The sequence below is a fragment of the Oncorhynchus mykiss genome, chromosome 12 (assembly GCF_013265735.2).
Source record: "Oncorhynchus mykiss isolate Arlee chromosome 12, USDA_OmykA_1.1, whole genome shotgun sequence".
NCBI lineage: Eukaryota > Metazoa > Chordata > Actinopteri > Salmoniformes > Salmonidae > Oncorhynchus > Oncorhynchus mykiss.
Genome location: NC_048576.1, coordinates 97,792,438 through 97,813,776, shown reverse-complemented (window position 1 = coordinate 97,813,776; position 21,339 = coordinate 97,792,438). Strand labels below are relative to the sequence as shown.

Sequence of the window (21,339 nt, the reverse complement as noted above, 5' to 3'; positions counted from 1 at the left end):
GTTACAGTGATCTAGATGAGAGCTGGTAGGATGACCACTAGGCCAGTTACATGAGTGATCTAGATAAGAGCTGGTAGGATGACCACTAGACCAGTTACAGTGATCTAGATGAGAGCTGGTAGGATGACCACTAGGCCAGTTACAGTGATCTAGATGAGAGCTGGTAGGATGACCACTAGGCCAGTTACAGTGATCTAGATGAGAGCTGGTAGGATGACCACTAGGCCAGTTACAGTGATCTAGATGAGAGCTGGTAGGATGACCACTAGGCCAGTTACAGTGATCTAGATGAGAGCTGGTAGGATGACCACTAGGCCAGTTACAGTGATCTAGATGAGAGCTGGTAGGATGACCACTAGGCCAGTTACAGTGATCTAGATAAGAGCTGGTAGGATGACCACTAGGACAGTTAGTGAGGCCAGTTACAGTGATCTAGATGAGTGCTGGTAGGATGACCACTAGGCCAGTTACAGTGATCTAGATGAGTGCTGGTAGGATGACCACTAGGCCAGTTACAGTGATCTTGATGAGAGCTGGTAGGATGACCACTAGGCCAGTTACAGTGATGTAGATGAGAGCTGGTAGGATGACCACTAGGACAGTTACAGTGATCTAGATGAGAGCTGGTAGGATGACCACTAGGCCAGTTACAGTGATCTAGATGAGAGCTGGTAGGATGACCACTAGGCCAGTTACAGTGATCTCGATGAGAGCTGGTAGGTGACCACCAGGCCGGTTACAGTGATATAGATAAGAGCTGGTAGGATGACCACTAGGACAGTTAGTGAGGCCAGTTACAGTGATCTAGATGAGTGCTGGTAGGATGACCACTAGGCCAGTTACAGTGATCTAGATGAGAGCTGGTAGGATGACCACTAGGCCAGTTACAGTGATCTAGATGAGAGCTGGTAGGATGACCACTAGGCCAGTTACAGTGATCTAGATGAGAGCTGGTAGGATGACCACTAGGCCAGTTACAGTGATCTAGATAAGAGCTGGTAGGATGACCACTAGGACAGTTAGTGAGGCCAGTTACAGTGATCTAGATGAGTGCTGGTAGGATGACCACTAGGCCAGTTACAGTGATCTAGATGAGTGCTGGTAGGATGACCACTAGGCCAGTTACAGTGATCTTGATGAGAGCTGGTAGGATGACCACTAGGCCAGTTACAGTGATGTAGATAAGAGCTGGTAGGATGACCACTAGGACAGTTAGTGAGGCCAGTTACAGTGATCTAGATAAGAGCTGGTAGGATGACCACTAGGCCAGTTACATGAGTGATCTAGATAGGAGCTGGTAGGATGACCACTAGGCCAGTTACATGAGTGATCTAGATAAGAGCTGGTAGGATGACCACTAGGCCAGTTAGTGATCTAGATAAGAGCTGGTAGGATGACCACTAGGCCAGTTACAGTGATCTAGATGAGAGCTGGTAGGATGACCACTAGGCCAGTAACAGTGATCTTGATGAGAGCTGGTAGGATGACCACTAGGCCAGTTACAGTGATCTAGATGAGAGCTGGTAGGATGACCACTAGGCCAGTTACAGTGATCTAGATGAGAGCTGGTAGGATGACCACTAGGCCAGTTACAGTGATCTAGATGAGAGCTGGTAGGATGACCACTAGGCCAGTTACAGTGATCTAGATGAGAGCTGGTAGGATGACCACTAGGCCAGTGGGACAGATAAATGGTGTAGCGTCGTACCTCCTCCCTGCATCATCTTGTAGATCTTGCTCTCGATGTGGAGCTGCGGGTGCTTGGTCTTCACACACTCTAGCTTGATGGCCACCTCCTCTCCTACCGAGATATCAGTACCTAGAGAGAAATACAAACAGATGACATATTAACACTCAGAATTGGTCAACTTCTTTATTGACTATCTTTAAGAAAGCTTGATGGCCACCTCCTCTCCTACGGAGATATCAGTACCTAGAGAGAAATACAAACAGATGACATGTTAACACTCAGAATTGGTCAACTTCTTCATTGACTATCTTAATAAAGAAAGCTTGCAGGATTCCTTAAGAAACTGGATTTGTTATAAAACAAGTATTGCACTACAACTCCACCACACATCACATGTTGTAGCCGAATTACACATATAGGATCATAGGCTCACTTAGCCAACTTGGATCTATCTGCTAGCTAACCAGGTAGAACAGATTGTGATGAACACACCCTTCTGTACATCTCCAGCTGTTTGAGCAGCATGCTATCCTGTCCATTTTGTTCAGGTGTTGAAATCAAGTGTCCTACCTGATTTATCAGAATGAGTTGACAATTCCTTGTATAAGTGTTTTTTTTATAAAACACAGACTTAACAGCCAGTATACCGGTCTTTATTTGACTAAAATGCTGCTGGCGATATGCGATACTGTAATGCACATGAGACTAATTGGGCATTCCTTTTCCACAATCAATGTTCATTGATACTCCTGTGGCAGTAGTGTCTGCTCTGCTCTCAATCTGAGGAGTTGAGACATAAACAGGGGATTGGCTTGAAATGTTAATTTAGTTTTTGTGAGTGACAGGGGGAGGGGCTTAGGGTGTGTATGTAAACTATAGAGAAAGAGGAGAAGCAAGACGTTTCACTCTCGCCAAAATCTGTCCAAAAATAAGCCCAATGCGTTTCTACGCGCTTATTTTGGAACTCAGCTTGTCGCCTGCCTTTCCGCCTTTGGGACAACGACTCCCATTGTTAGGGCGGAGACTTGAGCCTCTCGCCATTATATCGAGATCTCTGGTGGAAATGGGAAGGTTCACAGCAGAGAAGGAGCGAACGAGACCAAGAAGACATGAGCCTCTCGCCATTATATCGAGATCTCTGGTGGAAATGGGAAGGTTCACAGCCGAGAAGGAGCGAACGAGACCAAGAAGACATGATCCTCTCGCCATTATATCGAGATCTCTGGTGGAAATGGGAAGGTTCACAGCCGAGAAGGAGCGAACGAGACCAAGAAGACATGAGCCTCTCGCCATTATATCGAGATCTCTGGTGGAAATGGGAAGGTTCACAGCCGAGAAGGAGCGAACGAGACCAAGAAGACATGATCCTCTCGCCATTATATCGAGATCTCTGGTGGAAATGGGAAGGTTCACAGCCGAGAAGGAGCGAACGAGACCAAGAAGACATGAGCCTCTCGCCATTATATCGAGATCTCTGGTGGAAATGGGAAGGTTCACAGCCGAGAAGGAGCGAACGAGACCAAGAAGACATGAGAACAAGTGGACATAAACACTCATAAAAACCAAAAATACAAAAAAAAAAAAGATTTTGCGATACAAGTATGGTGAACATCACGCAAAAATAGTAATTTTAATTAATTTGATAAATCACCCAGCCCGACTGCATCATCACATTCTAATCCACTTCATTAGAAAACAAAATGCCTCAATCAGCTTTACTCATCAGTAAATGTATGAGTAGCCCAAGTCATCCCAGTGTCAATCAAACACGGCCCTACAGAAACACATCCTGTCTGATTAAACCATCTCAGTTCCTGCTGAAAACACATCCTGTCTGATTAAACCATCTCAGTTCCTGCTGAAAACACATCCTGTCCGTGATTAAACCATCTCAGTTCCTGCTGAAAACACATCCTGTCTGATTAAACCATCTCAGTTCCTGTTGAAAACACATCCTGTCCGTGATTAAACCATCTCAGTTCCTGCTGAAAACACATCCTGTCTGATTAAACCATCTCAGTTCCTGTTGAAAACACATCCTGTCTGATGAAACCATCTCAGTTCCTGCTGAAAACACATCTTGTCTGATTAAACCATCTCAGTTCCTGCTGAAAACACATCTTGTCTGATTAAACCATCTCAGTTCCTGCTGAAAACACATCCTGTCTGATTAAACCATCTCAGTTCCTGTTGAAAACACATCCTGTCTGATGAAACCATCTCAGTTCCTGTTGAAAACACATCCTGTCCGTGATTAAACCATCTCAGTTCCTGCTGAAAACACATCCTGTCTGATTAAACCATCTCAGTTCCTGTTGAAAACACATCCTGTCTGATTAAACCATCTCAGTTCCTGCTGAACACACATCCTGTCTGATTAAACCATCTCAGTTCCTGCTGAAAACACATCCTGTCTGATTAAACCATCTCAGTTCCTGCTGAAAACACATCCTGTCTGATTAAACCATCTCAGTTCCTGCTGAAAACACATCCTGTCTGATTAAACCATCTCAGTTCCTGCTGAAAACACATCCTGTCCGTGATTAAACCATCTCAGTTCCTGCTGAAAACACATCCTGTCTATGATTGGCTGTCTGAGTCATGAGCACCAACTCTACCACCTACTCTCTTTTACAGTCTCTCCATCCCTCCCGTTCACCGTCTCCCCCCCCACCCCCTTTCCCTAGTCTCTCTATAAACGCTGTCCCTCCTCCTCACCCCCGTCTTCTGGCATGGCTGTAGGAGAGTGGGATCCCCCAGTATTCATCGTCACCAACTTGTTACGACAGCATTCCCTAAATAACCAACGTTGCAATATAATAAACACTGCTTCTCAGCACTCATCCTTCCTACTGTTCATGGACAGATTGGTAACAACACCATCTGTCATCCTTCCTACTGTTCATGGACAGATTGGTGAACACCACCATCTCTCAAGCATCCAACAAAAATCTCTGTTGTCGACCCATTCATCAACAACATCCGTGGGTCTCGTTCAGTAAGCACCAAACTAAAGATAAAGGGTCAGAAATGGAGAGTTACTATCTAAGCAGCTATACAGTGGTGTGTCCTAATGAACATGACCCTGGTGTATCCCCCACCCCAAGATCAATATAAGGATGTGGGGAGGGAGGGGGTATTTAAATCCCACTGGAGGTCCCTTCCACCTCCCCATGGTCCAATCCCACTGGAGGCCCCTCCCCTGATCCAATCCCACTGGAGGCCCCTCCCCTGGTCCAATCCCATTGGAGGCGCCTCCCCTGGTCCAATCCCACTGGAGGTCCCTCCCCTGGTCCAATCCCACTGGAGGCCCCTCCCCTGGTCCAATCCCACTGGAGGCCCCTCCCCTGGTCCAATCCCACTGGAGGCCCCTCCCCTGGTCCAATCCCACTGGAGGCCCCTCCCCTGGTCCAATCCCACTGGAGGCCCCTCCCCTGGTCCAATCCCACTGGAGGCCCCTCCCCTGGTCCAATCCCACTGGAGGTCCCTCCCCTGGTCCAATCCCACTGGAGGCCATGCACGAATACTGTGGTTGGCCAAGACTCACTTGTGTCAATAATTCAGATGATTTTCCTGATTCAATTATAAACAGAGGGCTTCACTTCTCCCATCATAGTATTAGGGGACTGTTTCTTCATACTAAACAGAAGTTGAATGAATTGGAAAAGAGCGTCTTCTAATTGACTCAAATATTGATGTACAAGTGCATTGGCATTATAAGGAAATCAATCCTTTGTCATTTTCTGAACACAAGTGCAGAGAGAGGCCCAGCTCCAAAACAAGTTGTGTTATCTCAGGGACAGGTCAGTATTCTCCTGGTACGGCCTGTGTAATGTTATAGACAGATCAGTATCCTGGTACGGCCTGTGTAATGTTATAGACAGATCAGGATCCTCCTGGTACGGCCTGTGTAATGTTATAGACAGATCAGTATCCTGGTACAGCCTGTGTAATGTTATAGACAGATCAGGATCCTCCTGGTACGGCCTGTGTAATGTTATAGACAGATCAGGATCCTGGTACAGCCTGTGTAAATGGGACTAGTTCCTCTGGTAGGTGTGTAACAGACTCTATACATGTTATGTAACTAACCAAAACTTTCACTTCCCTCCCTTCACCTCACTAATGCATTTACCTATGGTTCATGGACAGATTGTGTGTGTCCTACAGGCAGATGTGTAGCGCGTGTGTGTGTGTCCTACAGGCAGATGTGTAGCGCGTGTGTGTGTGTCCTACAGGCAGATGTGTAGCGCGCGTGTGTCCTACAGGCAGATGTGTAGCGCGTGTGGTGTGTGTCCTACAGGCAGATGTGTAGCGCGTGTGGTGTGTGTCCTACAGGCAGATGTGTAGCGCGTGTGGTGTGTGTCCTACAGGCAGATGTGTAGCGCGTGTGGTGTGTGTCCTACAGGCAGATGTGTAGCGCGTGTGGTGTGTGTCCTACAGGCAGATGTGTAGCGCGTGTGGTGTGTGTCCTACAGGCAGATGTGTAGCGTGTGTGGTGTGTGTCCTACAGGCAGATGTGTAGCGTGTGTGTGTGTCCTACAGACAGATGTGTAGCGTGTGTGTGTGTCCTACAGACAGATGTGTAGCGTGTGTGTCCTACAGACAGATGTGTAGCGTGTGTGTCCTACAGACAGATGTGTAGTGTGTCTAAATGGCTTTGTATAGAGCCAAAGTCACTGGCTCGCTGCCCATCATCGATTCCTGTGTGTGTGTGTGTGTAACCCTTAAATCACTCCTCATCCAGTAAATAAACATGATTGATTAGTAACCCTGCTAGTATAGACATGAAGGGTTAAATGGTCAATGTGGGTTAGTTAGCAACCCTGATAGTAAGGACATGAAGGGTTAATAGTCAATGTGGGTTAGTTAGCAACCCTGATAGTATAGCTGTCAATGTGGGTTAGTTAGTAACCCTGATAGTATAGCTGTCAATGTGGCTTAGTTAGTAACCCTGGTAGTATAGCTGTCAATGTGGGTTAGTTAGTAACCCTGGTAGTATAGCTGTCAATGTGGGTTAGTTAGTAACCCTGATAGTATAGCTGTCAATGTGGGTTAGTTAGTAACCCTGATAGTATAGCTGTCAATGTGGGTTAGTTAGTAACCCTGATAGTATAGCTGTCAATGTGGGTTAGTTAGTAACCCTGATAGTATAGCTGTCAATGTGGGTTAGTTAGTAACCCTGATAGTATAGGTTAGTTAGTAACCCTGAGAGTAAATCTGTCAATGTGGGTTAGTTAGTAACCCTGATAGTATAGCTGTCAATGTGGGTTAGTTAGTAACCCTGGTAGTATAGCTGTCAATGTGGGTTAGTTAGTAACCCTGATAGTATAGGTTAGTTAGTAACCCTGATAGTATAGCTGTCAATGTGGGTTAGTTAGTAACCCTGATAGTAAAGCTGTCAATGTGATCCCTCAGTCTTTTTGCACGCATTCAGTTAGGGGAAAATATTGAAGCAAAATGCAGTTAATTCTGTAGACCTCACCAACTGGAGGAACCAGTGATTCCTATTCCAGGCAGCCATATTTAGAATCGTTTGTTTTGAAGGAACCAGTGATTCCTATTCCATGCAGACATATTTAGAATCGTTTGTATTGAAGGAACCAGTGATTCCCATTCCAGGCAGCCATATTTAGAATCGTTTGCATAGGAGGGGCCTGTATCGACTGATTGAAACGTGTACAACTCAACAATGACAAACTATTCCCACTCCATAACATAGACCTACTAAAATGTACCCTACATTAACCACTACCCCCTTCATAACACACACACACGTCAGTGGGGTTTGTGGGTATCCATCATGCTGTCTCAATGCTCCATTGGACATACCACCAGCCCATTTCCATCTAAATGGAGCTTCTCTATTGTTCAGGGGAGGGACAGGACACAGAAAATCTTGTCACACTCTGCTGCCCTCAGGCTATGCTCACACACACACACACGCTCTGAAGCTACGCACAAAACTATAAACACACACAGACAACACTGCCTTTAGCATCGCTATCGAAAAGGAAAGGACTCTCTCTCGGTTCACAGCACATTAGCATAATGGTTGTGACGGTGCAAGTCTAGACGTTCCGCTCTCCCCTCTTCACGTCAGACGAGGCCAGCGAGGTTCACGCTCTGGCTGCAGAGCAACAGGCCTCTCTCTCCCTCGCCTCAGAAACACGCCTGGACAACAAACTCAATGACCGCTGGGGCCGCTCTTTTCAGATCCAGAGCATTCAGTCTATGTAGTGTGAACATATGAACAGGCCAACTAGCAAGTTGAGGTTTGGGAAACACAGAAACGTGCAACAGCACAGAACACCAACCAAACAAACGTGTTGTTCTGCTTCAAGGCTCCAACTCATCAACAAGGAAAGACTAGAAGGTCTCTCTCTCTCTCTATAAACACAACGCCTGAAAATAAACTACACAGATTTCACTCTGTCTACACAAACAGGCCTTGCCTGTGGCCAACCACGCTTGTGAAACACAGAAACATGCAACAACAGAACAAGAACACCTCTCCTTCAGCTCCAACTCATAAAGAAGAACGGCTAGGAGGTTAGATGCTCTCGCTCTATAAACACAAAACAGTCAGGGTGTGGGTTATCTTGGCTAGGGATTCTGTAGGCATGAAGTGAACATGAGACAACGTTTTAGGGGAGCCGGTCAGGGTGTGGGTTATCTTGGCTAGGGATTCTGTAGGCATGAAGTGAACGTGAGACACCGTTTTAGGGGAGCCGGTCAGGGTGTGGTTTATCTTGGCTAGGGATTCTGTAGGCATGAAGTGAACGTGAGACTCCGTTTTAGGGGAGCCGGTCAGGGTGTGGGTTATCTTGGCTAGGGATTCCGTAGGCATGAAGTGAACATGAGACAACGTTTTAGGGGAGCCGGTGTGGATTATCTTGGCTAGGGATTCTGTAGGCATGAAGTGAACGTGAGACTCCGTTTTAAGGGAGCCGGTGTGGGTTATCTTGGCTAGGGATTCTGCAGACATCTTTCTGGGATTCAAGGCTCCAACTCATCAACAAGGAAAGACTAGAAGGTCTCTCTCTCTCTCTATAAACACAACGCCTGAAAATAAACTACACAGATTTCACTCTGTCTACACAAACAGGCCTTGCCTGTGGCCAACCACGCTTGTGAAACACAGAAACATGCAACAACAGAACAAGAACACCTCTCCTTCAGCTCCAACTCATAAAGAAGAACGGCTAGGAGGTTAGATGCTCTCGCTCTATAAACACAAAACAGTCAGGGTGTGGGTTATCTTGGCTAGGGATTCTGTAGGCATGAAGTGAACATGAGACAACGTTTTAGGGGAGCCGGTCAGGGTGTGGGTTATCTTGGCTAGGGATTCTGTAGGCATGAAGTGAACGTGAGACACCGTTTTAGGGGAGCCGGTCAGGGTGTGGTTTATCTTGGCTAGGGATTCTGTAGGCATGAAGTGAACGTAAGACTCCGTTTTAGGGGAGCCGGTCAGGGTGTGGGTTATCTTGGCTAGGGATTCTGTAGGCATGAAGTGAACGTGAGACTCCGTTTTAGGGGAGCCGGTCAGGGTGTGGGTTATCTTGGCTAGGGATTCCGTAGGCATGAAGTGAACATGAGACAACGTTTTAGGGGAGCCGGTGTGGATTATCTTGGCTAGGGATTCTGTAGGCATGAAGTGAACGTGAGACTCCGTTTTAAGGGAGCCGGTGTGGGTTATCTTGGCTAGGGATTCTGTAGGCATGAAGTGAACATGAGACAACGTTTTAGGGGAGCCGGTCAGGGGGTGGGTTATCTTGGCTAGGGATTCTGTAGGCATGAAGTGAACGTGAGACTCCGTTTTAGGGGAGCCGGTCAGGGTGTGGGTTATCTTGGCTAGGGATTCTGTAGGCATGAAGTGAACGTGAGCCAACGTTTTAGGGGAGCCGGTCAGGGTGTGGGTTATCTTGGCTAGGGATTCTGTAGGCATGAAGTGAACATGAGACAACGTTTTAGGGGAGCCGGTCAGGGTGTGGGTTATCTTAACAGGAATGTGATACGTCTTGACAGATTGAGCAGGGAACGCTCCACTCCTACTCCTGCCCATACTGCAGGAGTGTGTGTGTAGACATGCTCAGACATCCCTTAAGGAATCAAACTAGGAACTAGCTACAACCTGACCTATTGAAGCAATAAGGCCCGGGGAGATGTGGTATGTGGCCAAGATACCACGGCTAAGGGCTATTCTCAGGCTCGACACGGCTATATACCACAACCCCCCCCCCCCCCCGAGGCGCTTTACTGCTATTATAAACTGGTTACCAACAGAATTAACAGTACAAATATAATGGGTTCCCGCTGTGGTGGTGGTGGTGTAATATAATGGGTTCCTGCTGTGGTGGTGGTGGTGTAATATAATGGGTTCCTGCTGTGGTGGTGTAATATAATGGGTTCCTGCTGTGGTGGTGGTGTAATATAATGGGTTCCTGCTGTGGGGGTGGTGGTGTAATATAATGGGTTCCTGCTGTGGTGGTGGTGGTGGTGTAATATAATGGGTTCCTGCTGTGGTGGTGGTGGTGTAATATAATGGGTTCCTGCTGTGGTGGTGGTGTAATATAATGGGTTCCTGCTGTGGGGGTGGTGGTGTAATAAAATGGGTTCCTGCTGTGGTGGTGGTGTGTAATATAATGGGTTCCTGCTGTGATGGTGGTGTGTAATATAATGGGTTCCTGCTGTGGTGGTGGTGGTGTAATATAATGGGTTCCTGCTGTGGTGGTGGTGGTGTAATATAATGGGTTCCTGCTGTGGTGGTGGTGGTGGTGTAATATAATGGGTTCCTGCTGTGGTGGTGGTGTGTAATATAATGGGTTCCTGCTGTGGTGGTGGTGTGTAATATAATGGGTTCCTGCTGTGGTGGTGGTGTGTAATATAATGGGTTCCTGCTGTGGTGGGGGTGGTGTAATATAATGGGTTCCTGCTGTGGTGGTGGTGGTGTGTAATATAATGGGTTCCTGCTGTGGTGGTGGTGTGTAATATAATGGGTTCCTGCTGTGGTGGTGGTGTGTAATATAATGGGTTCCTGCTGTGGTGGTGGTGTGTAATATAATGGGTTCCTGCTGTGGTGGTGGTGTGTAATATAATGGGTTCCTGCTGTGGTGGTGGTGTAATATAATGGGTTCCTGCTGTGGTGGTGGTGTGTAATATAATGGGTTCCTGCTGTGATGGTGGTGTGTAATATAATGGGTTCCTGCTGTGGTGGTGGTGGTGTAATATAATGGGTTCCTGCTGTGGGGGTGGTGGTGTAATATAATGGGTTCCTGCTGTGGGGGTGGTGGTGTAATATAATGGGTTCCTGCTGTGGTGGTGGTGTGTAATATAATGGGTTCCTGCTGTGGTGGTGGTGGTGTAATATAATGGGTTCCTGCTTGTGGGGGTGGTGGTGTAATATAATGGAGAGGAGGGAAGAGGAGAGCTAGAAAGACAGGACAGAGAGGGGAGAGAAGGACAGAGGAGGAGATGGAGTGTGTTGAGGGTAACTGAAGCTGGTATGACAGTTTGACATTTGTTTCACTGTGTGAAATGGACAGGAGTGTTACACCAATTGACTGGCTAACAAAACCCCTCTTATTTCTCAACACTGAGCTGCTTATTTCAAGAAGGGTAGAAAGTAGAGCTTTATTCAGCCAGCCAGATCAACAGTCTCTCTACTCCTCTCTCCCTTCCTTCCTTTCCTCTCTCTTCATAGCCTGGAGGCAGCTGGCCCTTATTTATCCCCCAACCCCCCCTAGTCTCTTCCCTGTCCCTGCTTATCTCTCCCTGTTCTGGGACTCAGTAGGGGTGAGGGCTGGGGGGCTGTTGGCTGGATAGACTATCTGCAATCATGTCATCCATGCGTAGAGGAACACAGAGATCCACAGGGCTGGGTGGTAATCAGAGCCCATAGCATGTCATGTTATGCTATCAGAGTGAGGAGAGGGAGGGGGAACTCCCAACGTCAGTCTAGTAAAAACACCACGTGTCCAAACATTGAACACACTAAAACTGCATCGATGTTTTGTAAATGTTGGCCACTTCTCAAAGTAAAAAAAAACTACTTAATAACTAGGTAATTGTCAAAGATTAGCATGATAGATTGTTAACTTTGCTAAACTTCTTCAATTGGATAATATGAATACAATGAGAGAGAAGTCCATATTCAGATGCAGCTGAAACATGTACAACATGAAGACAAGTAAAACCTTCAGTTTACAAGAACGTTGTCCTCCCTCTAACGGCACAACAACAACAACAGAAAGAGGATGAAACACGTTCCTGTCTGGTCAGGAGAACAGACCTATAGGGGGAGAGGTCTCAACCCCCTGGTGGTGATTATAGACCTCTGGTCTGGTCAGGAGGAGATAAACCACCTGGTGGTGATTATAGACCTCTGGTCTGGTCAGGAGGAGATAAACCATCTGGTGGTGATTATAGACCTCTGGTCTGGTCTGGAGGAGATAAACCACCTGGTGGTGATTATAGACCTCTGGTCTGGAGGAGATATACCACCTGGTGGTGATTATAGACCTCTGGTCTGGTCAGGAGGAGATATACCACCTGGTGGTGATTATAGACCTCTGGTCTGGTCAGGAGGAGATAAACCACCTGGTGGTGATTATAGACCTCTGGTCAGGAGGAGATAAACCACCTGGTGGTGATTATAGACCTCTGGTCTGGAGGAGATAAACCACCTGGTGGTGATTATAGACCTCTGGTCTGGAGGAGATAAACCACCTGGTGGTGATTATAGACCTCTGGTCTGGAGGAGATATACCACCTGGTGGTGATTATAGACCTCTGGTCTGGTCAGGAGGAGATAAACCACCTGGTGGTGATTATAGACCTCTGGTCTGGTCTGGAGGAGATAAACCACCTGGTGGTGATTATAGACCTCTGGTCTGGAGGAGATAAACCACCTGGTGGTGATTATAGACCTCTGGTCTGGTCAGGAGGAGATAAACCACCTGGTGGTGATTATAGACCTCTGGTCTGGAGGAGATAAACCACCTGGTGGTGATTATAGACCTCTGGTCTGGTCAGGAGAAGATAAACCACCTGGTGGTGATTATAGACCTCTGGTCTAGTCAGGAGGAGATAAACCACCTGGTGGTGATTATAGACCTCTGGTCTGGTCAGGAGAAGATAAACCACCTGGTGGTGATTATAGACCTCTGGTCAGGAGGAGATATACCACCTGGTGGTGATTATAGACCTCTGGTCTGGTCAGGAGATAAACCACCTGGTGGTGATTATAGACCTCTGGTCTGGTCAGGAGAAGATAAACCACCTGGTGGTGATTATAGACCTCTGGTCTGGTCAGGAAAACAGAGACTGTGAGCTCATCTCTTTCTTGGCAGGTTTTACAGAGCAGGGCCGTGTTCTTCCACTGCACAGAACTTGGAGGTGGGGGGCTGGGGACAAGCATGTGGTATTGATCAGCCCAAGCCCCAGAGCATAACACTGGCATGTACAGTACACCTGCTGAAACACACCATAGCTATGTACCAACACAGATCCCAGACCTGGTGTAAAACCTCAGAGACCAGAACTCGAGTGCAAAACACCCATCAGCCTCAATGCTTGCACACAAACACATTCCCAACTCTCAAAAGTAGGGGCACAACAGGTCAGCTTCCCCGGGTGTGAAGAGCTCGGACAACTTTATACAAGTCCTTTAAGTAGATGAACACACCGTGTGAGTTTGTGTAACACAGTTTAGTCACTGATTTACAGACTAGGAATTGGAGCGATGCCAGGTAATGTTGCAACAGTGTTTTAAAGATCGCTTAACAACACATTATGTTAGTAGTGGAGGGACTGGGGGGAGAGAGAGATGGATGACTGTTAGAATTTCTGTCAGGAGTTTGTAAACACTGGTGTTCCAGCTGTTCTCTGCTCTCTATTGGTTGGTTGGTGTTCCAGCTGAGTTCTCTGCTCTCTATTGGTTGGTTGGTGTTCCAGCCGAGTTCTCTGCTCTCTATTGGTTGGTTGGTGTTCCAGCCGAGTTCTCTGCTCTCTATTGGTTGGTTGGTGTTCCAGCTGAGTTCTCTGCTTTCTATTGGTTGGTTGGTGTCCCAGCTGAGTTGATTGGTTGCCACTAGCCAAAGCCAAACACATGCAGATAGACTGGGCTCTACAGCCAACACTAGGGCTGGGACAACATCCTGACATAGACAAACATTACATCAGCTATTTTCAAGTAAACCTGTCACAAAACCAACAACTTATTCATGACCCAGAACACTTATTCTTGTTTTTCAGGAGAAAGGTGATATACATAATTTTTTTATAATACATTTGACATAACCTAAAACAGATAGATGATCAATGCCTTTATTTTATTTAACCTTTATTTAACTAGGCAAGTCAGTTAAGAACAAATTATTATTTTACAATGGCGGCCAAACCCGGACGACACTGGGTCAATTGTGCTGCACCCTATGGGACTCCCAATCACAGCCGGATGTGGTGCAGCCTGGATTTGAACCAGGTACTCTTGGTACTGAGATGCAGTGTGTTAGTCCACTGCGCCACTCGGGAGGCTATACCAAAAGGCCAGCCAGCCCAAACCAAATAACACAAACTGCTTGTCAATAAGCAGCCTAGTTGGCTCTAATTCACTGGCTGGTTTTAGCCAGCCCTCATCTAATCCAGTTACAACCTGGTTCAGTGATACAGCCTCCACCTAGTGTAAGCCAATGGGATCCTCACGGAGAACATACGTTCTAGCTTGTCTTACTACACTTCCTGGACAGCTTCCCACAACACATACAGAGAGGACTCAAAATAATATCAAATGCATTTTTTGGGGGAGGGGGGGGGGGTTGACTAGTATAGTACGTTTCTGCACAGCTGCAATGTTGGGTGCACCCTATTCCCTATATAGTGCACTCCTTTGATCAGGGCCCTATGGCACCCTATTCCCTATATAGTGCACTCCTTTGAACAGGGCCCTATGGCACCCTATTCCCTATATAGTGCACTCCTTTGAACAGGGCCCTATGGCACCCTATTCCCTATATAGTGCACTACTTTTGACCAGGGCCATTAAAAATAGTGCACTAAATAGGAAATAGGGTGCCAGGGCCCATCGAACTCTGGTCAAAAGTAGTGCACTATGTAGGGAATAGGGTGTCCTTTGGGATGCACATTGAGAAAGTGTCACCCTGTTGAACTACATCCCAGTTCTCCAATCACAGGCCAAACACTGACCTCATCCTCACGTCTCGTTGCCTATGACAACACACACACACACCGGGTCTTTACAGGACCAGGAACACAGAACAGAACACAGCACGCTACCGAGACCCTTAAGAGATTCCAGCTGTACTCAAAACCATGATTACCTCAACACACACACACACACACACACAGGGGATAGAACATGATTACACCATTGTATGAAGTGAACCAGAGTGAGCGGCCTTCCAACCATCTTCTATCTACACATGAAAGCAAACAGCTACAGGGGTTTGTAGGAGAGAAAACAAGCATGGAACAGGATACTTATTAGCTTAGTGCCAAATGGCACCCTTTCCTCTAAATAGTGCACTGCTTATGACCATACAGGGGGCCATTTGGGACTCAAAAACGGCGATGGATCAGGTAGTTGTGTCTGAACAGGGCATTAAGAGCAGCTGGCTGTAACAATAACTCTCTGGCTCCAAGGACATCTCTGTTCTGCCCTTCTCTGTGTCTGCAAAGGGCACCCTATTCCCTATGTAGGCCCTGGTCAATAGTAGTGCACTACATAGGGAATAGGGGGCCCGTTTGGTACGCACCCTGCGACATCATTACATCACATACATCTCACAACAGGGGCTTTGGTGGAGTGGTCTGTTACAACGTGCAAGACACAAAGAGACGCACACACAGTTCACACGCACACACACACACACACACAGTTCTCACAGGGAAAAGGAATGTTGTGTGTGAATGAGGTAAGGGCCAGTGGGTCTTCCATTCTAACCCCAACTAAAGGGTCAACTTGTTAAGGAAGAGTAAACTATTTGATTTATTTCTTTCAGAATTGAGAGCGTCAGAGCTCGGGTGAAGGATGAGAGCGTCAGAGCTCGGGTGAAGGCTGAGAACGTCAGAGCTCGGGTGAAGGATGAGAGCGTCAGAGCTCGGGTGAAGGCTGAGAACGTCAGAGCTCGGGTGAAGGATGAGAACGTCAGAGCTCGGGTGAAGGATGAGAACGTCAGAGCTCGGGTGAAGGATGAGAACGTCAGAGCTCGGGTGAAGGATGAGAACGTCAGAGCTCGGGTGAAGGATGAGAACGTCAGAGCTCGGGTGAAGGCTGAGAACGTCAGAGCTCGGGTGAAGGATGAGAACGTCAGAGCTCGGGTGAAGGATGAGAACGTCAGAGCTCGGGTGAAGGATGAGAACGTCAGAGCTCCGGTGAAGGCTGAGAACGTCAGAACTCGGGTGAAGGCTGAAAACGTCGGAGCTTCGGTGAAGGCTGAGAACGTCAGAACTCGGGTGAAGGCTGAGAACGCCAGAGCTCGGGTGAAGGCTGAGAACGCCAGAGCTCGGGTGAAGGCTGAGAGCGTCAGAGCTCGGGTGAAGGCTGAGAACGCCAGAGCTCGGGTGAAGGCTGAGAACATCAGAACTCAGGTGAAGCGTTCTGAATCTAGTTGGAAGATTCCTGGAAGCCGATGATGAAATAAGGCAATTTAGGGGAAATTACCTGAATTTTACAACGCTACACAAGAGGGAGTGAAATTCAGACCTCCACCAAGAAAACACATCTGACAGCAACACATTGTAAGCAGCATGTAGGCTGGCTTCTCCACAGGTACAGCTGTTGCTGTGAGAGCAGCTAATCTACCAACGGGGATGTACTGTACAAACATGCAATAAAGAGATCGCTCACGTCGCCACAGGTTGTACATCACTTCTGTGTGTGTGAGCTGCCAGGCTGCCTACGCCCTTATTAAAGACCAGGGGTGTTTCTCTATAGTCTAGAATGGCTTCCTCTCATCAATGTGAGACAGGTCACGTCCCAAATTTAACTATATTCCCTATATAGTGCACTACTTTTGAACAGAGCTGTGGTCAAAAGTAGTGGACAATATAGGGAATAGTGTGAAATGTGGATTTGGGAAGCACCCTGTGTCAGGACACAGTCACTGACACCAACACACCAGTGTTATCATTGTTCTGCGTTGCTCTGCAACAGAGACACATTACGGTCATATTACATAACTAGGTAATGGTGGTGACCTACACAAGACATCAGCAGTCCTGACAGACACACTGGAGACAACAGTCAGAGTCTCCAGCAGAACAACACAACCTGGGTCTTGTTCAGTTGGCACGAAGGACGAAGCGTTAGAAAATTAGGCGAAACTAGGAGGTTCTATCTGTAGCTGTCCAATAACAAACGCTTGCTTTGTGCCCGAACGAACACAACCCCAAACCTGAACACAGAGGGCAGCCACTGTTCTTTTTTACCCCTTTTTCTCCACCAATTTCCTTGTATCCAATTGGTAGTTACAGTCTTGCCCCCTCGCTGCAACTCCCGTACGGACTCGGGAGAGGTGAAGGTCGAGAGCCATGCATCCTCCGAAACACAACCCAACCAAGCCGCACTGCTTCTTGACAGAATGCCCACTTAACCCGGAAGCCAGCCGCACCAAAGTGTCGGAGGAAACACCGTACACCTGGCGACCGTGTCAGCTGTCATGCTCCCTGCCCGCCACAGGAGTCGCTAGAGCGCGATGCGACAAGGACATCCCTGCCGGCCAAACCCTCCCCAAACCCGGACGACGCTGGGCCAATTGTGCGCCGCCCCATGGGTCTCCCGGTTGCGGCCGACTGCGACAGACCCTGGACTCGAACCCAGAATCTCTAGCGGCACAGCTAGCACAGCGATGCAATGCCTTAGACCACCGCACCACTCGGGAGACCAGACACTGTTCTGTTCCGACTCCAACCTGAACACAGAGGGAAAGCATTAGTAGACAACTCATACCGCAGCAAGTCTAGTTTGTCTCAAAGACAGTGTTGGTCTGTATATATTCACACCCAGCCCAACACCCCACCAGAGACTGAGAGTACCACACCAGACAAAGACCACCAGTGCACTAGTCTAGGACAACACCAGGACAATACAGCCCCTGCTCCTCCAACACTGTTTCCAGGACAATAGAGCTCCTGCTCCTCCAACCCTGGTTCCAGGACAATAGAGCCCCTGCTCCTCCAACCCTGGTTCCAGGACAATAGAGCCCCTGCTCCTCCAACCCTGGTCCCAGGACAATAGAGCCCCTGCTCCTCCAACCCTGGTTCCAGGACAATAGAGCCCCTGCTCCTCCAACCCTGGTTCCAGGACAATAAAGCCCCTGCTCCTCAACCCTGGTTCCAGGACAATAGAGCCCCTGCTCCTCCAACCCTGGTTCCAGGAGAATAGAGCCCCTGCTCCTCCAACCCTGGTTCCAGGACAATAGAGCCCCTGCTCCTCCAACCCTGGTTCCAGGACAATAGAGCCCCTGCTCCTCCAACCCTAGTTCCAGGACAATAGAGCCCATGCTCCTCCAACCCTGGCTCCAGGAGAATAGAGCCCCTGCTCCTCCAACCCTAGTTCCAGGACAATAGAGCCCCTGCTCCTCCAACCCTGGTTCCAGGACAATAGAGCCCCTGCTCCTCCAACCCTAGTTCCAGGACAATAGAGCCCATGCTCCTCCAACCCTGGTTCCAGGACAATACAGCCCCTGCTCCTCAACCCTGGTTCCAGGACAATACAGCCCCTGCTCCTCAACCCTGGTTCCAGGACAATACAGCCCCTGCTCCTCAACACTGGTTCCAGGACAAAACAGCCCCTGCTCCTCAACACTGGTTCCAGGACAATAAGGGGCAAGGTCGGCGGTCAATCATGACAAACTACAGACAGATTTCGACCCCTTGCCTCCTACACTGCCGGCTGACCCCTAGCCTCCTACACTGCCGGCTGACCCCTAGCCTCCTACACTGCCGGCTGACCCCTAGCCTCCTACACTGCCGGCTGACCCCTAGCCTCCTACACTGCCGGCTGACCCCTAGACTCCTACACTGCCGGCTGACCCCTAGATTCCTACACTGCCGGCTGACCCCTAGACTCCTACACTGCTGGCTGATTCCAAATCAACCCCTAGACTCCTACACTGCTGGCTGACCCCTAGATTCCTACACTGCTGGCTGATTCCAAATCAACCCCTAGACTCCTACACTGCCGGCTGACCCCTAGATTCCTACACTGCTGGCTGATTCCAAATCAACCCCTAGACTCCTACACTGCTGGCTGATTCCAAATCAACCCCTAGACTCCTACACATTAGTGCTTCACGTAGCCTGGGGCAGAAAGAATTGGATAGGCCCTGAAGCCTGCCAGTGGGCAAGGTGGTGGAGTCCTTAATATATAGCTAATTATCCAGTCCTTTCAGCGCAATAAGACGTGGCTAGGAGGCATAATCAGTAGTGCACACCGTAACAAAACGCTTTGCAAAAGAAAATGTATATTATTTGACAATAATGTTGTCCTTTTTAATCTAGTTTGGTTTGCGGTGTTGTTAAAACCAGAGTAACAAGTGATCCAACTAGGTCTAGCCCAGTTGTTGTTTGCAAGTAAAACAAAAATATGAGGTAAGTGAGGGTATGAGCCCTCATCATAACCTACCCTGATGGAAGTTGGACACACACACACACACACAGGCCTGCATCAGTTTCTGTGTCACAAACATGACCTTGCTCTCTCTCACCCCCAATGAATCAGCTGAAGCTGAATGAAAATAATCAATGAAAAACAGACAAAATGCCATCCATCATGTTATCTAGGTTAGGCCACGGACAGTTTGTAATGTCCATGCATTTTATTTGATAATGTCTTATCAACTTGTTAGGCCCCTTATCCACCTGGACCTGAGGGACAGTTTGATCTCAGCTGAGAGTCGAAAGGGATGAGCAGCAAGCACTTTCATCCATAGACTACATACAAACCACCAGAACATGTCAGAACATGTCCAATCTGACAACTAGTAGCGACGACAGTCAATAGGGATTGGAGTAGATAGCTGGTACAACAACACTCCAGTGAAAATAGTGTTCCGCGCAGTTCCATCGCGTTAACGTTTTCAAGAGGGACTGATAACGGTGGTGAACATGTTGAGAGATCAGTCAATACAATATATGTCAAGTCAGCCATTGCCTCTGGCAGATCGTGAGTTATCAGTCAAATTGGACATTTATAGACACTATATTCAGCTTTGGTCCTTAGCTTATTGTTACAGACAGACCGCTTCCTGGTTGACTTCTGCACAACCAAACGTTATGTCTCTGTAGCTTGACAAAAGGTCGACAGCATTGGACTCAAAACCTTTCCAGCTGGCTTAGCTAGTGGTTCTGATCACCCAAATGAGGGTGGTTTATATCACCAACAAGAACAATTGACGTGTGTAGTATCTCACAGATATACTCTGATAAAAAAAATATATCTGCGCATTGATAAGTTACATTCAAACGGGACAATTTGTTCCAACGTTTGCTAGAATCAGCTGGCGAAAACGGAACAGCTGACGTTGGATCGAGTCTACCGTTGGGAGTTATTAGCCAGCTAGCAAATGCCATGTAAGCTTGCTATAAACAATGTTTTTTTTTGTTTTTTTTAAAAAGCTAAAATAATAGATGAGGAAAATAAATACTATTAACTGTTTTATATTAGAAACTTACCCAAATAAATATCTCCAAACGAACCACTTCCAATTTTTCTGCCCAGTCTGTATCGGTTTCCCACTCTCAATTCCATGATTGACAATTTACAGCTAGCAAGCTAGCTCAAAATCCACAAAAAAAATGTTGGAGGCAAAAGTCCCAAAAAGTTTTAGTCCAAATATATTTTTTAAAGGCAAAATTATTTCCAGAAACGGTTTATTTTTCTCTCTCTTCTTTCTGCTTCCCGTAGTCTATCTATCCGGATATAGTAACACTGTCCCTAGCTACAATCCAACAAACTATCTTTCACCTCTCTTTTTAAAACAATCCTAATGTCATAAAATCATAATACTGGGTTTGTTTTGAAGGTTAACGTGTGTAGTTTATGCTCTTGCTATTTTCAATATCATCCCGAATTGCTTTTCCCGAAGATGAAGATGGATTTTGAAGACGTTGCCCTTGTATTTTTTTGCTATGTTCTTTTACCACTGTCTCTGCGTCTGGCTTTTTCCACATAGTTAATATGCGACTTCTCGTCGTTCAGCAATCTGTTGTACGTCGGTGTCGTCACTTCCCTTAGCAACGGCTGGCCATGGCAAAATATCTGGCATGGGGGAGGGGCGCTGGGGCTGGGAAGGGCTTGCCTTGACACAATAACAACAAAGCCAGGGTTGAATCAATTTCCTTTGTCCAGCATGACACGTAAAAGCTAGCATGAGTATTATCTAACTGTCCTGTTCACAGTGTGTTTTTCTCGTTTTTAATAACCTCTACAACAAGCTTTTATGTTGAGATGAAATTATTGCATAGTATATTGAGACACACATCAATCTACAGTTATTTTTGTATGTATTTAATTAATCAACATTGTGTAATAGTAGGCCTACATAAGAAATAAGACAAATATATAATTTAAAACATAAAAATCTCAATCTCAACCTCTTTGTAAACATTAAAAAGGACATGTTGAT

General features: G+C 47.2%; 1 protein-coding gene across 2 annotated transcripts in view; it reads right to left on the bottom strand.

Annotated features, from left to right (window-relative positions):
- Window positions 1-20,949, bottom strand: part of LOC118937809 (casein kinase I) — a 67,693-nt gene extending 46,744 nt beyond the window's left edge. For both annotated transcript variants that reach the window (XR_005035253.1, XM_036939417.1), the window contains exons 1-2: window positions 20,387-20,949; window positions 1,709-1,819 (exon numbers count right to left, since the gene is read on the bottom strand). Coding sequence is in view for 1 of the 2 variants with exons in the window: in XM_036939417.1 (XP_036795312.1) it covers window positions 1,709-1,819; window positions 20,387-20,462 (187 nt within the window). In the remaining variant the exon portion in view is untranslated. The remainder of the gene's footprint in view (window positions 1-1,708; window positions 1,820-20,386) is intronic.
- Between the last annotated feature and the right edge of the window lie 390 nt (window positions 20,950-21,339).